General features: G+C 44.6%; 1 protein-coding gene across 1 annotated transcript in view; it reads right to left on the bottom strand.

Moving 5' to 3' along the window:
- OBSL1 (obscurin like 1) overlaps window positions 1–16533 on the bottom strand; it is a 79733-nt gene that overhangs the window by 28241 nt on the left and 34959 nt on the right. Inside the window, exons 7-13 of the mRNA XM_018563033.1 lie at window positions 14449–14721; window positions 13075–13347; window positions 10367–10639; window positions 8991–9263; window positions 5120–5392; window positions 4742–5014; window positions 4029–4296 (exon numbers count right to left, since the gene is read on the bottom strand). Of these exons, the coding sequence (XP_018418535.1) occupies window positions 4029–4296; window positions 4742–5014; window positions 5120–5392; window positions 8991–9263; window positions 10367–10639; window positions 13075–13347; window positions 14449–14721 (1906 nt within the window). The remainder of the gene's footprint in view (window positions 1–4028; window positions 4297–4741; window positions 5015–5119; window positions 5393–8990; window positions 9264–10366; window positions 10640–13074; window positions 13348–14448; window positions 14722–16533) is intronic.

Raw genomic sequence — 16533 nt, forward strand, 5'->3', positions numbered from 1 at the left:
TATATAACTGAAAATATCTCTTCAGAAAAAATAGCCAAACTAAAAATATAAAGCATTAAACACAATATCCTGCCATATTTTTTTGGGGGGTAACAGAGAAAGCTTACAAATTCTTTCAGGTTTTATTCAACCACTGGGGAAATTTCCCGTCATTTCCTGTCCCAGTGACACGCTGTCACATCATCACATACAAGATGTCACAAATACAGGAAGTGAGTGAGAATTTCCACACTGAAGGTGCAGACAGCGATAAATACCTGGCAGCGGTTATAACCCATTTCCACTGTATTCAAAATATGTATTAGACAGATTTACCCTCACTTCCTGTTCTAGTGGCAAGCAAACAGGAAATGAGGCAGGGAAGGACTGCGAACCTTAGGACCTGGGAGCAAATACAACCAAGTGGCCCTTTCATGATAGATACTGAGTCTGACTCACATTTCCAGCTTCAGGTTCCTTTCCGGCTCTTGATATTAAGTATCATGACATCTTAGAGCCACAAAGGAATTTTGTGCTGGATGACTTTCCAACAGGTGTTGTTTTTGTAGGTCTGAATAGGCAGAAGATAGCTTTATAACGTGTGGCAGGTGTCACCTACTGAGGGTCCCACTATGATCAATATCTGGATGCTAAAGTATGTCCTCTTTGGGCCACCAGCCCAACCTACAGTATCCCATTTGAGCTGGCCCATGGGGGAAATGGCCCCCTGCCACTACACCCAGGCCTCGCCTGAAGTGGTGAGAAATGTTCCAACCCTTCTCTATTCTATACAATACTAAAACAAACATTTCCGATTAAAAACTTCTCCAGCATTGTACCACCTTGGACGTCCTGCAGTATTAAAGTTTCATCAGGACTTGGAGAAGTTTTGTAGGCACAGGAGGCTAATAAAATCTCTTTTAGGAAAATGTGGTTGCCCCCTGAAATGCAAATCACCCAGTTTAGCTCACTCCATGTGCACTTGGCAATGAGATGTTCCAAGCCTTGCAGAAGAGTTATGGGACGAGGCCCTGAACCAAACTGAGGATGTTAAGTTTCACCTTGGAATTTTGTGACTGTCATTACCGCACTCGCCCTGCAGCCTTGTCACTCAAGTCCTCTGTGAATCCTAAAATTTGTATAATCCACAGCAGGGGAGGCATTATACTATATATAAAATCTGAACGCTTCACACACATAGAGGAGCCCAGATTGCTTGTGTTAAAGATGGTTCTTTAGAGATAAAGTAGATTGCTACCTACATGCAAAATGGCAGCTGCATGATGAACGTTTGAACATGTATGCCGTGCTATACATTCCCTATTCCACACCACGTCATTCTGAATATACCACGCTGTATGTTCCCTATTCCACACCACGTCATTCTGAATATACCATGCTGTATGTTCCCTATTCCACATGTCTCATTCTGTATACCATGCTGTATGTTCCCTATTCCACATGTCTCATTCTGTATACCATGCTGTATGTTCCCTATTCCACATGTCTCATTCTGTATACCATGCTGTATGTTCCCTATTCCACATATCTCATTCTGTATATTATGCTGTATGTTCCCTATTCCACATGTCTCATTCTGTATATACCATGCTGTATGTTCCCTATTTCACATGTCTCATTCTGTATACCATGCTGTATGTTCCCTATTTCACATGTCTCATTCTGTATACCATGCTGTAAGTTCCCTATTCCACACCGCCTCACCCTGTATAGCATGCTGTATGCTCCCTATTGCACACCAACCTTATTCTGTATACCATGCTGTACATTCCCTATTCTGTACCAGCTCATTCTAAATGGTATTTCCACTTTTGCTGTCAAATTTGAGAAAACCCCTCTGTATGTTTGTTATGTGCTCCCATTCACACAGCAGAATGAAAAATCATTTAAAAAAAATATTTGTAAGCTTTTAGATGTTTTGTTGCAGCAGGCAACATGGCTAAAGATTTTTTCTGAGCACTCTCACAGTGATCTGTCCGTATACTGTGGAAATATAGTTTAAGCCTTATTGTACATTTTATATTCCACACTGCTTCAATCTGTATGCTGTTCTGTACAAACATCCGTACTTACTGCACATCATTATCACCGCTACATGCTTTCCAGTCTTCCTCACCTGCCATGACAATCAGGGTCTTGTACCATAATGTTTTTTTTCTGTTAAGGGCACATTAGAATTTTTGCTAAAGGGGCCTGTGATTTCTAGTGTGCCCCTGGTTATAGCAGGAATAGTTTGGAATGATGTCAGTACAAACAGGTGAGTTTCTAGTCCATTAAACCATAAAAGCGTTCTCTCTGCCTTGTATGTACAATACATGAAATCAGCTTTCCCATTACCGCTCAGAGTCAAGGCAGAGATTGAGAGCATCCGGTGCAAAATCCATTCTTTGTTACCAGGAATGACAGGAGATTACAATACTAACAATACAACGTGTTACATAACTGCTGTAGCACTTTTTCTTACATACCTCCACTTACATAAATAGACTTTTTTCCCCGTGTCATTTAAATCTAATGGTACAAGAAACAAAACTTTTATGATGTTTTGATGTAGTAGGTTCAAAGGCTACACTGTGAAATATTGCAGCTTGAACCGTCTCTAATTATGAATCTATTTACTGAATTTTGTTCTATTACAAATGCTTTTATCCCAGAAATATTAAGAAAAACAAGGTGGCTCATTTAACAAGACAGCGGAAAGAACAATGACGTGCGAAGGTTCCGGATTTCCTTTTTCTCAACTCATCAAAAGATGAACAGCGATCAGTCGTTATGTATTGTGACATGTTATGTGCGGTAAACAGTGCTCTTTCAACAAGCCTGTAGGGTGCAAGGAGAGTCCTGACCCCTGCACTATGTACGTTACACACTTCTGACCTCTGCACTGTGTTCATTACACACCTCTGGCCCCTGCACTATGTACATTACATACCCCTGACCCCTGTACTGTGTGCATTACATACTCCTCCTGACCCCTACACTGTGTACATTACACACACCTGACCCCTGCACTGTGTACATTACACACACTTGACCCCTACACTGTGTACATTACACACACCTGTCCCCTGCACTGTGTACATTGCATACCACTTATCCCTGCACTGTGTACATTACATACTCCTGACCCCTACACGGTGTACATTACACACACCTGACCCCTGCACTATCTACATTATACACTCCTGACCCCTACACTATGTACATTACACACTCCTGACCCCCGCACTGTGTATATTACATATACCTGACCCCCGCACTGTGTACTTTACATATACCTGACCCCCGCACTGTGTACTTTACATATACCTGACCCCCGCACTGTGTATTTTACATATACCTGACCACTGCACGATGTACAATACATACTTCTGCACTCTGTGAGTAGCCTCGTTTTAAGCCCCTCCCATTGTTAGCGCAACTTGCCACACCAACAATTAGCATTGCACAGTGTGTGAACTGCCTCATTATTTTCCTTTCAGTTAGAGAGGTGGCCCTGTCAGGTAGGTTGTATGGGGCCCCATGATTTCTAATTGTGGCCCCGATTGTCCCAGCCACTGTCATTCATCGCTGGAAGCTGCTCAGGGTCAAACAAGAAACATCAGTTCCATGTTATATTAGGTAGGTTTACTGGTGACTTTCAAACCTGGCAGTTAAAGTACACTTATCACTAGAAAAGTACAGGGCTGCCATCAACGACCTGCTGAAAGTGATAGTCGCCCGGCTGTGTGCGATATCAATCATTTTGAATGACAGATCTGGAGCAAACTATAAACGGGTGTCAGAGAATTGTCCAAATTCCTTATCTCTCTATAGTTGTTCTAAGAGAGTGACTAAGTGCTGAAGCCAAAGCACTACCATAATAGCCAGGGAATGAACCTTCTCAAAATAAGACATCATCAATTGCAGCCCACATAAATCTCTTATGGCAGATGCACTTTAACAGTCCATTGGGCATTAAATGACGGCTTCTCACATAGTAAAGTACAATAGGGCTAGTTATTTGCACACAGTTGCACTCACCAGTCACTAACAAGCTATAGAACACAGCATCATCTCCGGCATCGCACACAAACTCCCCAGAGTCCTGTGTCTGTGCCGATTTTATGACCAGCCTGCGGATCCGGCCGTTGGACTCCAGCCTGATGTTGTCGCTCTCCTCCAGTTCCACACCGTCCCGGTACCAGCGCACCTTGGCGTTCTCCCTGGACACCTCGCAGGTCAGCACCACCGGCTCTCCGTTCACCCCGGTGAGATCCGTGTCTTCACTAATGTTCACAAATCTGACAGGAGGCTCTGGAGAAAAAAAATAGCCGAAAACCGATTACATATATTACTATATGAAGCATCTATATCACCCTCTTAATCTGAACTCAAACAACTAAACACACAGATTGAATACATATAGCTGCCATCTATAGTCACAACATGATCTGGTGCCATGGTTAAGCTGCTGAACCATCATGGCTGCCCCCCCCTGACCCTCCCCCCCCTCAAAGTCACATGATATTCTGGTGCCATGGTAAAAAAGATGAACCACCATAGTTGCCATCTGTAGTCACAACATGATCTGGTGCCATGGTTAAGCTGCTGAACCATCATCACTGCCCCCTAGTACTTACATGATGATCTGATGCAATGATCAAGGTGCTGAACCATCATGATTTCCCCCAGTAGTCACATGATATTCTGGTGCCATGGTAAAGCTGCTGAACCGCCATGACTACCCCCAGTGACTCACCCATGACTTTGACATAATAATGGACAGAATCATCAGTGGCGTCACAGACAAATTCTCCGGAGTCCTCAATCAGGGCAGAAGGAATGATAAGCCTGCGATGTTTCCCATCTGACTCCACCCGGATGTTCTCCAACTCCTCCACCTCAACTCCATCCTTATACCAGCGCACCACAGCGTTTTCCCGTGACACCTCGCAGCTCAGCTCCACCTGTTCCCCGGTAAGGTAGTCAAGTTCGGTGTCGTCACTGGTGTTTATTATTTTCACCGGGGGCTCTGTGGGACAAACATTCACATGATATAGAATAAAATGGGGGCTGTAGCTTGTAATACATTTTAAAGTGCGGTCAGTTCATTTTATCCCTTGGCTTGCCCACATACCTTTGACAGCTACATTATAGAAGACACAGTCATCCTTGGCATCACAGACGTACTCTCCTGAATCCTCTACTTGTGCGTTTGGGATGACCAGCCTGCGATGCTTTCCATCTGATTCCAGAATGACATTCTCGTCCTCCTCCACCTCCACCCCATCCTTGTACCAGCACACCTTTGCGTTTTCCCTGGACACCTCACAGCTCAGCACCACCCGTCCTCCACTGACACATTTGTGTTCCACATCATCACTCGTGTTCACAATCTTCACAGGAGGATCTGGAAAGATGGAGATGTTAGTTACTCCTACAGACCTACTCAATAGGACTATGCAAGGAGCAATGGTAAGTACAACGTGTAGTCAGAAATCACAGTGAGTCCCAACCCAAAAACAAAAATGTAATATGTTGCAGATTACCAGTCCATAGAAGGGATGAGCTCAGGTTCGAACCGAACCTGGTCTGAAAACCTAAGCTCCTATGAACCCAGAAGGAGCTCTTCTGAAACATGGAAGGAAGCTCCTTGCGTGCTGCCCAATCAGCTGTGGGTAGGGAATTCCCAACCCCACCTTGATGTAAGCAAACACATGGGATGCAGTAACATCACTGATCTTATATGGCTACCTGCCTATATTTGGCAAATTACATTTACCTAAAATGGCTATGTGGTCATCAGGGCCGGATTTACTCTCTCTGCTGACCCAAGGCCAAGTTCCTCAATGCTCCCCTCAACCCCCCCCTCAACCCCCCCGTGGAGAATGGCAACCAGATGGCAGGGGTGGGAAGGGGCCGTAATCTCAGCGACATCGCCGAGATCCCTTGCACAAAACAAGCAGTGGTTTCCCTGCTGTACATGTAGCCCTGTCTGCCCAAAGCAGGACTAAATGTAGAAAAAAACTACCCGGCGGGCGCCCGGAACTACATGTCCTGGGCATCGGGAAATAGGAATTCCACACCCCTGCTGCCTCTCTACTCCCTGCTGCCCGAGGCCGGGCCTCGGTGACCTTGTGGGAAATCCAGCCCTGGAGGTCATATAAGGTCAACGACATCAACACAAGCATCCCTCCCCTTGTTTATATGCAGCTGCAGGGCAGGGAATGCCCAGCCTGTAGCTGATTGGGTGAAAGTGGTCATGACACATCCATGTTCGGAGTAGCTCATATTTGGACCAGGTTCAGTCCAAACCTGAGGTCACCGCTAGTCCTTAGGGATAATGGCTGCTGATTTTATTTTAGACATTTTTTCCATTAGTTTTCCTATGTGAACCTGCCAGTAACACAGTTCCTGTCCTATGGTGACAATGTTCACTCACTGTACTGTATCTATGGAGGAGTAGCATTGTTACCCCAGGACAGGACAGCATAACAATTCATAACATCCAGGGAGTTGTTCTGTAGTCAAAGGGAGAGCTGGGAACAAAATTAACTGAAAACAGTAAGTAGAGGCAAACACACAGGAAGTTATCAGCTCAATGTATTTCCGGCAAAGTCAACAGCTATTTTTATCTGATATAACAAAACACTTCCAATGGTATCCACAGCTAAAAAAAAGAAACAAAAAGTTTCTGACCGGTATTACATTTGAGTTTTTTCTTTTGTTACGTGTTACTACACCCGGGGTTGACAACCAAGCCACGTAACAAAAGAAAAAACTCAAATGTAATACCGGTCAGAAACTTTTTGTTTCTTTTTTTTAGCTGTGGATACCATTGGAAGTGTTTTGTTATATCAGATAAAAATAGCTGTTGACTTTGCCAGGAAAACAGTGAGCTGATAACTTCCTGTGTGTTTGCCCCTGCTGTCTTTTTTCAGTTAGTATTGTTATTGGCCAACTTAATTGCTCTGTTTGATGGGGCATCTATGTGGCAAATGAAGTTTAATGCTGGTAAAAGTAAAGTTATGCACTTGGGGACTAAAAACATGCATGCATCATACACCTATGTACCATCTATGGGGAATACAGTCAATGATCGAGAAGGCTCTGGGTGTTCTGGTAGACCATAGGCTTCACAGCTCCTGGCAACTAGTGACGTTACTGGTTGCCAGAAGCTAAGCGAGACGTAACTAATGTTATTGGTCCCATCGCACACCTGACCGGATAAAGCCCAAAACGAAAAAAGGGGGGTGCCCGAAGTAACCACGGATGTCTCTGCACATCAAATGCAAAATACCATAAACAAAGGCAAAAGTGTGACTGAAGAAGATGCGGCTGATAACCAGATGAATTAGGACCATGTGGGAACAGGAAGTAATAATGGCTGGGTGACCAATAATCTTTCAGCATTGCCGGATAAGTAGCGGTCACAGGCCAAATCCGTCATTTAAATTCTATTTCTCTATATGTTAACCCTCCTGGGATTCATATAAATAAGTGGTGTAAGGAAGTTTAAGTACTGAGACGATGATGACCTACTCATATTCCTTCAAAGTGAGTTGTATAAAAGTTTCAATGTGTGGCAGTTTTAGGCAAGCATTAAAATGTGCAGTATAATCAAAAGATTTGTATCCTTGTATTTGACACAGTTTCCCCGGATGGCTAATGTATAAGTTAAGGTCTGTAGGTTTAGAATATTCAGTGCGTAATTGGATAGAAAACTCACTTAAAGATCGTATTCAGAGAGTGGTGATCAATGATTCATACTGAATGGTCTGAGGTTGTTAGTGGTGTACCCCAAGATTCAGTGTCATTAGTGGTGTCCCCCAAGGTTCAGTGTTATTAGTGGAGGTGTTGTTGGTAGTGTACCGCAAGGTTCAGTGTTGTTAGTGGTGTTCACCAAGGTTCAGTGTTGTTAGTGGTGTTCACCAAGGTTCAGTTTTGTTGGTGGTGTACCCCAAGGTTCAGTGTTATTAGCGGTGTACCTCAAGGTTCAGTGTTATTAGTGGTGTCCCCCAAGGTTCAGTGTTGTTGGTGGTGTACCCCAAGGTTCAGTGTTATTAGTGGTGTATCCCAAGGTTCAGTGTTGTTGGTGGTGTAGCCCAAGGTTCAGTGTTATTAGTGGTTTCCCCCAAGGTTCAGTGTTGGGTCTTTTACTGTTTAATCTATTTATAAATTATATAGAGTTGGTGATTAAAAGTACCATTCTTATGTTTGCAGATGATGCCGAGCTATGTAGTGGAATACAGTCCTTACAGAATGTCTCCAACTTCAATGCACTGTTTGATGTGGCAAATTAAGTTTAATGCTAATAAAAGTAAAGTTAGGCACTTGAGGACTAAAAACAAGCATGCATCATACACTCTATGGGGAATACAATTGGGGGAGTCAATGATCGAGAAGGATCTGGGTGTTCTGGTAGACCATAGGCTTAGTAATAGAATGCAATGTCATGGTATGTGTATCACCGTTGCAGGCATCCTGCCCAGCTCCTGGCAACCAGTGACGTTACTGGGCATATCAGGTAGCTAAGAGCTTGGTGGAGAGATGAGTATGGCCCTTACACATCTCCTCACCCAGCTCATAGCAACCTTGGATGCTCTGGCCAGAAAGGGAGTGGCACAAACGTTGCCATGTGACCCAAAGAGATGCTGCCTGAGGGAACATCCTCAGGCTGCTTCATTATAGGGACGACCATGGGACTCTAGCTCATTTTATCTCTTGGGCTGTGGTGAAGGAACACGGTAGTAGAGGCCACAGTTTCAATCAGGTCTTGCTTCTGGGAGATTTGAACCTTACCTAGGCATAATGAAATACCCTCTTAATTGCCATCAGCTTGAGCAAGCTTGTGTTTAAATCACTCGCCTGAAGGAGAGGGAACACACTGTGTGTTGAAGGAGTTGCTGAGGGAGTTATCATGAAAATACAATGTTATTCTGGCTTTATAGTAAAAGAGTGTGGTGACCCGTGGTTTTCAATCACTGCTCCAGCAAAAAACATTTTACCTGTCACTGTCACATTGTAGAATATAGAATCATCTCCAGCATCACAGACAAATTCCCCGGAGTCACATGGCTGTGCCGAGAGGATGACCAGCTTGCGGTGTCTTCCATCACATTCCAGCCGAACCCTCTCACTCTCTTCCACTCTCTCGCCATCCCTGTACCAGCGTACCGTGGCGTTCTCCCGAGACAGTTCACAGGTCAGGACCAGCTCCTCACCACTCAGGCATCTCTCATCTGTGTCATCGTCTGCATTCAAGATCTTCACTGGAGGCTCTGCAAACAGACAATTAATTTCTTGTTTCCACAACTAGACTTCTATTAAGGAGGCCATACATATATGGATGTGACTGTTCCAAAGAAACAATCCTCCAGCTCCCACAAAGAGCTTCAGGTGTCCAGCGGTCCCTCATCACAGTGCTCCAATCAGCAGCGCTGCTCAGTTGGGCTTGTAAAAAAAAAAGTATGTGAGTGGCCACTTTTACATTTGCAATCAATGAAACAAATACAAAATTTTGTTTAGTTTTGGATGGAGAATGGAAGGTCTGGAACAGGGGTCCTGAAAACTTTTTAAACGAAGGGCCAGTTCACTGTCCATCAGAATGTTGGAGGGCCAGACAGTGTGCAGGAGGTGCCTGTGAAAGTAAGAAATGCCCCTGCATTGATGGTCAGCGGAATAAAAAATGTCGTTGTGAACAGTGCCCCATCGTTGGTGTCATTGGCAGGAATAGTGTCACATCCTTGGTGTCGGTGGGAGAAATGGAGACCTGTCAGTGGGATTAGGAAAGCTCTCCCAGCATTGGTGTTTAGATATTAACCAAGAATACATTCCATGTCATGTGCTGCTCCTCTACTGGCTGGAAGTTGTCATGGGTGGAACTATGCAAGCACTGTTAGGTGGCAAATCACTCTGCCCAAAAAGTGTCTAAGAAATTAGGGCACCCTTAATGATGAATAGAAAATCATGAGCCCTCTGCAATATTAGAAGAGAAACAAGGATATATAAAATAATCTCAAACTAGGCACTGATCATTAAAAAATGACTGAATACCGGTAATGAAGAGTCACAAAAACCAATGCAGTTTGGAAATCTCCTTCTTCAGGGCTAATTATGAATATATTATGTTACAGACTATGGGCTTAGCCCCTCCTAATAGAGTGGAATGCCTGTGTTTTCCTACTTTCCATATATACACAACGTGAAATTCCAGTGTCTTTATTATGTAGATGGAGTAACCTGTTACTGTTTCCTGTGAAGAAGCATTGTTTTATCATGTGCTCAGCATGAAATGCCCGGGGATCTAATAGATTTTACTTTAAGGGGTCACACAACTCAGCCTCCAACCCTGGAAGGGACCCTCTGATTCACTGTCACTGACCTGTTACTGTCACATTGTAGAAGACGGAGTCGTCTCCAGCGTCACAGACGAATTCCCCAGAATCCTCTGGGGTGGCACATGCGATAACCAGCCTGCGATGTCTGCCGTCTGACTCCAGCCTGATGTTGGCACTTTCCTCTATCTCCACCCCATCCCGGTACCAGCAGACTTGGGCGTTGTCCCGGGAAAGCTCGCAGCTCAGGACTATGGGCTCTCCGCTTAGGTGCTTGTGCTCTGTGTCATCACTTGTGTTTATGATCTTCACGGGGGGATCTACATATAGAAACACACACAAATATATATACACGGTATATGGAAAGGAAGTATCAGCACTCCATTCAAAGTAAATGCCATGGTGCTCCACACAAAACATTTTATATAGAAACAGCTAATGTAGGCACTCAAAGGCCTTCGATGGTGATCTAAGGTCGGCTGACAGACAGGTTGAGTCTCCTTAGTCATTGGAGTCTTCACTGGGGGAACTAGAGAGACAGTGACAATAAATAATTAACCTTCAGTGGCCCTTAAAAGTCATACTTCCTATAAGGGGCCTACCACAAAATCACCAAATTAGAAGGCTCCAATCAGATTTCTGCTGCCATTTCTGAACAGGTAAAGTCAGATAAAAAAAAAACAACAGGGGAAGAGTTTCTAGGAATCCTAAGAGGAGTCACAAGACTTGACGCAGCTTGTGTTAATACGTAGCCCTTTTTACCATCTCTAGGTGTCGTTGATTTGTTGACTGTAGAGGCCAGTGGGCGCTTTCTACACAAATCCACCATTAGAGACAAAAGGGAAGGCTCGGGGACGAAAGATATCACAAAAGGCAGCAAAATATTTGACACATTTAGTCCAGGAATGTAAAGGTTCAGTCCAACCCAAACTGTAGTTGTTGGGGTGTTAAATCATCTATTTCTTCTTGTGTTGTTGATTTCAGCAGTTAGAACTTCAGAGGTCATTATGGGCCTTCAGCTGGCATTACTTTAGGGTGACCATTCGTCCCCGAATTCCAGAGACAGTCCTCGGATTGAGGAGATCGTCCCCAAACAAATTATGTCCCCGGAAATGTCCCCGGGAACATAAAATACTCACCTGATCCCTGGATCCACTGATGAGCCCCGGCTGCCTAATCGAGCAGGAGGAGGAGGCGGAGGCGAGGAGAAGGAGCAGCAGGAGGGGGCCGGTCCGGATCCCCGTCAAGGGGCGGGTCCAGATTCCCATCTAGATCTGCAGAGCCCACCACAGACCCTGCAGAGCCCACCACAGATCCTGCACAGCCCCCCGGAGACCCTGCAGAGCCCACCATAGACCTCGCAGAGGCCACCATAGACCCCGCAGAGCCCACCACAAATCCTGCACAGCCCACCTGAGACCCCAGCTTTCCTGCTATGCTAATAGCGGAACATGTCAAAAGCTGCATACAGCGTGTGCGCTGTATCCAGCGACTGACAGGTTACGCAAAAAGTCAAAAACATGCAGGGGTGGGGCAAATTTAGTCTTGCCTAGGGCAGCCCCAAACTAAAATAAACAACTGCCCGTTAGGCATGTGCAGCCGCCAAAAATTTGTTTAGTTTAGTTTAGTTTCGGATTTCGTTTATTTCGTATTTCCGAAATCGGGTCCTGTATGTGTTTCGTTTTGGGTTTCAGATTCGGATCGGATTCGGAATTCGGACAAATTTCCGAAATTTGGGGTTTTGCGCGAACGGACGAATGTTTGTACACACGTACGTAGCAGAATTGCCACAGTTGACATTTCTTATGGCTGTGCTCTAGTCTTCACTATTAAATGGACATTAAAATCCTTTTCTTAATTTTTTTTATCCGTTTAAACTTTGACGGTGCATGCACAGGAACATGAAGTAATTTTTTGTTTTTATCTTCACATGCTATGAAATCCTCTTTTTGTAGTAATCATCGTACATTTCTAATTTAATTTCCATTAGGACAAAATTCATACTGAATCCAAAATTCCGAATACGAAATTTCGGATGAATTCGGACATGGTACATTCCGGAAATTCGGATGCTCCGAATCCACGAATTTCGGAAATTTCGTCCGAATTTCGATTTGGAACGAAACGAATCGCACATGTCTACTGCCCGTCTCCCACGCTGTCAGAAGCTGCATACAGCGCGTGCCGGTTACTATTCAAACCAGTGCGAGCTGCATGCAGCTTTTGAGAAGATACGCTATTAGCGTAGCAGGGAAGCCGGCTGCGCATTTTACGCCGTCAGAAGCTAAAAAAATGTCCCCAAATTTCATTTTAAAAATCTGGTCACCTTACATTACGTATTGTGTCCCACACTCCTCCTTGAATTTTAAATTAATTTTATATAATTGAGAATACAACAGGAGGAGTCTAACAAGGTGCGCAGGAACACCCACAATTCCATAGTGGGTGGACACAGAGTCTGGAACTACAGAAGTGAGAGCTGGTGGCTGAAGTTCCCCATGAGATACAATATGCATGATGGTCCCTCTGGCTATAATATAAGGTTCTTTAGCAACCATGGCAAACAGGCCAAGGGGTATTCCCTTCTCTCATGAGCTAAGAACTATGTCAGCAGCTTAGCTTTCAGGTTCTACCCTTTTTTGCGCCACCTTCTGCTGAAGCACCCAAAGTGGACGCTTCTTGCGGCCCAACAATGAACTGAAATACCAATTTTTAGGTAGACCAGGTCTTCAAGATGCTCTCAGATAACACTGACCTGTCACTGTCACGTTGTAAAAGACGGAGTCATCTACTGCGTCACAGACAAATTCACCGGAGTCTGATGTGTCTGCTGATAAGATGATCAGTCTGCGGTGACAGCCATCCGCCTCCAACACAATACTGTTGCTGTCATGTAGTTCCTCGCCATCCTTATACCAGCGCACGCTGGCGTTCTCTCTGGACACCTCACAACTCATCTCCACGCGCTCCCCACTCAGAAACGAATGCTCCGACTCATCGTTCTTGTTTATTATCTTAACTGGGGGGTCTGAAAGACAAGAGAAAAACCATTAAAAGCCTAAAAAAACCAAAAACGTTTAATTACTACAAATACTTTGAAGGTAAAAACATCCATAAATCTGCGCAGTAAATGGTTATGCACTACTGTAGTGCAGCTGCTTTTTTGGCTTAAAGTAGAACTCTAGCCAAAAATATAATGATAAACATGAATAGCACATTAAAAGATTTAAAAAAACAGCTTTTGCTACATTATTTAGTAACAATCCAGAGGGAAATTTGTTGCTGCTTGATGTGCTCAATCTAATGGCCAGCATCATTTAACCCACTTGCCCTGAGCCCAGTTCATCTTAGACCCATTCTCAGTCTCCCTACAGCTAGGCTGGAGTGTAAGAGAAAGGAGCAGCACAATGAGCCAATTAGTTCAAGAAGCATGCTGATAAGAGGAGAGAGCAGGGTGACAGAGAAATGAGCTCATCACTGTGTTTCTACTCCTTTCACTGTTCAGTCACAGACCGGGGGTGGGTCCAGAGTAAGTGGGTTGAATGAAGTTGGCTATCAGACTGAAGACATCTAGTGGCAGAATAAATGATCGCAGGGTAAATCTCTGGCTGAAGGTGAATATTGCAGCAAAAACTGTTTTGGTTATTTACCAAACTATTTACCGGACTATTCATTTTTATTTTATTATTCGTGGCTGGAGTTCTGCTCAAGTCATTAAGCCTTGGGCTGCTACTTAAGTTCTTCCAGATCTTGATTAAGAGGGAATATTTCTAATATTTGGGCTTCAACATTTGTATGGCGCCCTCTTTCCTGCATATCTGATACGTTGTTCCAACAGCCTCTAGCGGCCCCTGAGTACCAAGAAGTGACCTGCCTAAAATCTCCCAAAACACAAAGATACTCCTCATCATTAAAAATCTATTGGGACTCCCGAACTCGCTAGAGTTGTTTTTTTTACTGTTGTCTGTGTGCCTATAGGGGAGATTTCCTCTCACTTCCTGTTGGACTACCAGGACAGGAAGTGAGAGAAAATCTTTCTAACAGGAGCACAGGTGGCAATAAAACCCTTCTTCCCTCCCAGGAATTCCATTTGTTTCCTTTACAATATCTGCACACAGCACTTGCTGACCTTTCACCGTTACGTTGTAAAAAACGGAATCGTCGCCAGCGTCACAGACAAACTCTCCGGAATCCTGCGGCTCTACGGACGCGATGACCAGCCTCCGGTGACAACCGTCCACCTCAATTTTGATGTTGTCGCTTTCCTCCAGTTCGATGCCGTCCCTGTACCAGCGCACAACGGCGTTCTCTCTGGACACCTCGCAAGTCAGGACCATGCGCTCCCCGCTCACAGGCTTGTGTTCTGTGTCGTCATTGGTGTTCACAATTTTTACCGGAGGCTCTAAAGTGACACAAAAGTGCGTTAGCCGACATGGACGGGATTTCCAAACCTAACTTTTGTAAAACTTCGATATGTTTTTTTTTCCTGATCTTGTTGGGGAGATCTGCCCTGTTCAAGATTAATTTTCGCCTCCTTCCCTCCATTACCCATTTGACCAATGACAAAGTAAAAACACTTACATGGAAAGTACAGTGGCTCAGTGGTTGGCATGTTTGCCTTGCAGCACTGTGGTCCTTGGTTTGAATCCAAACCACAACCTTCATGTTCTCCCTGTGCTTGAGTGGATTTCCTCTGGGTACTCCTGTTTCCTCCCACACTCCAAAAACACAGTGGTGTCACAGGGGTGGTGAAGAGCGCAACCGGGTGACACCATTTGAGGGGTGACACCAAAATGACTGACAGTCATTTTGGTGCCACCCCCTCTGAAAAGTCAGGCACTCGGTCATGGACCGAGAACCCAACAGTTGCAGGAGAGAGGAGGGGACACAGCGGCATAACTTATCCTGCCGGGTGAATGTCTCCTCCTCTCTCCGCCGGCATCCATCACCAAGATGGCCACCGGCAGGTATCACAAAGATGGCCGCGCCTACGCGATGATGGCGTCCCGGGTGTCACCTGGTATCCGCTCTGGGTGATACCCGGCCTCGGGACGTCCCTGCAAAGACATGCTGGCAGGTTACTTGGCTCCTGTCTATATTGGCCCTAGAATACAGAATGTGAGCTAAGGGCCAAGGATTGTAAGCTCCTTGAGGGGAGGGACTGATGTGACTGAATAGCATGTAAAGCTTTGTTTAAATTGGAGATGTGCTATAAATAACCATAATAAGTAAATAAATATTCCCTGCGTATTGACAACTACATAGAAGTGAACTGTGTCCAAGTCTACAAAGCATTGGGAAGAGATCCCAGCACCTATCTCACCCAAACAAGGTAAAAATGGGCCCCAAAGTCCCAGCTGCCCAGTCTGCATCAACTGTATGTTGGTCATTGGAAAGGGCTTTTTTTTAAATGCTAGCGGATCTTTACCTCCTTTCACTAAAAATCACCTCAACATGCTGATATGAAATCATATTACATTCATTAGCTAAACAAACATATTTTTATTTTACTTTTAATTACTGTTTTTCCACCTCCTGGTCCTCTTGGACATTAGTGATGTCATGTGCCAGAGCGTTGCATCCTGGGAAGGTTACATCAGCAGAGCATTGCTGGGAAATCTCATTTGTAATCTCATGAGATCTCAGGGAAAAGCATTTTCCTCCCCTGAGATGATGTGCATGGTCACATGTCCTAGTCACATGTGCCACATGTGCCAGATTTCCAGGAAGCAAAGGGAGATGGATTCATCTGCCCTTAGTAAAAATGGCCACTGTGAGAAGAATGGGGAGGAAAAGTGAAATAAGGTATACAAAGAATAAAAAACGGCAATTATCTAGAAGTATGTGTCTGTAGATTGTCATTACTAAACATTTCTAAATCAGTTAAACATTCTATAGCCACAAAAGCAATGTCCTCCACCGCCAACCAGCCTCACCCCCCAAATCCAAATCAAGTCAGGCTTGGAAGGGAAGTGCTAATTGATGCTGGACATCCTTCAGCCAGGAAAGGAGGCGGGTCTATCTAACTTGCTGCAGCTTCTAATGCACATTGTGAGAATTTCGCAGTAAGCAATTTCAGTCCAGGAGAGGAGCCGATACAACTCTGCAAGACTGAGGGGAAGGTCAGAGTCCAGCTTTGAGACACCGAGATTTGCCTCCACTTCTTTTCTTGAGACACAATAGGCTGCGAGGAAAATGGAAATGCCTTCTTAGA

The sequence above is a fragment of the Nanorana parkeri genome, unplaced genomic scaffold, assembly GCF_000935625.1.
Source record: "Nanorana parkeri isolate BGI_ZX_2015 unplaced genomic scaffold, ASM93562v1 scaffold626, whole genome shotgun sequence".
Taxonomy (NCBI): domain Eukaryota; kingdom Metazoa; phylum Chordata; class Amphibia; order Anura; family Dicroglossidae; genus Nanorana; species Nanorana parkeri.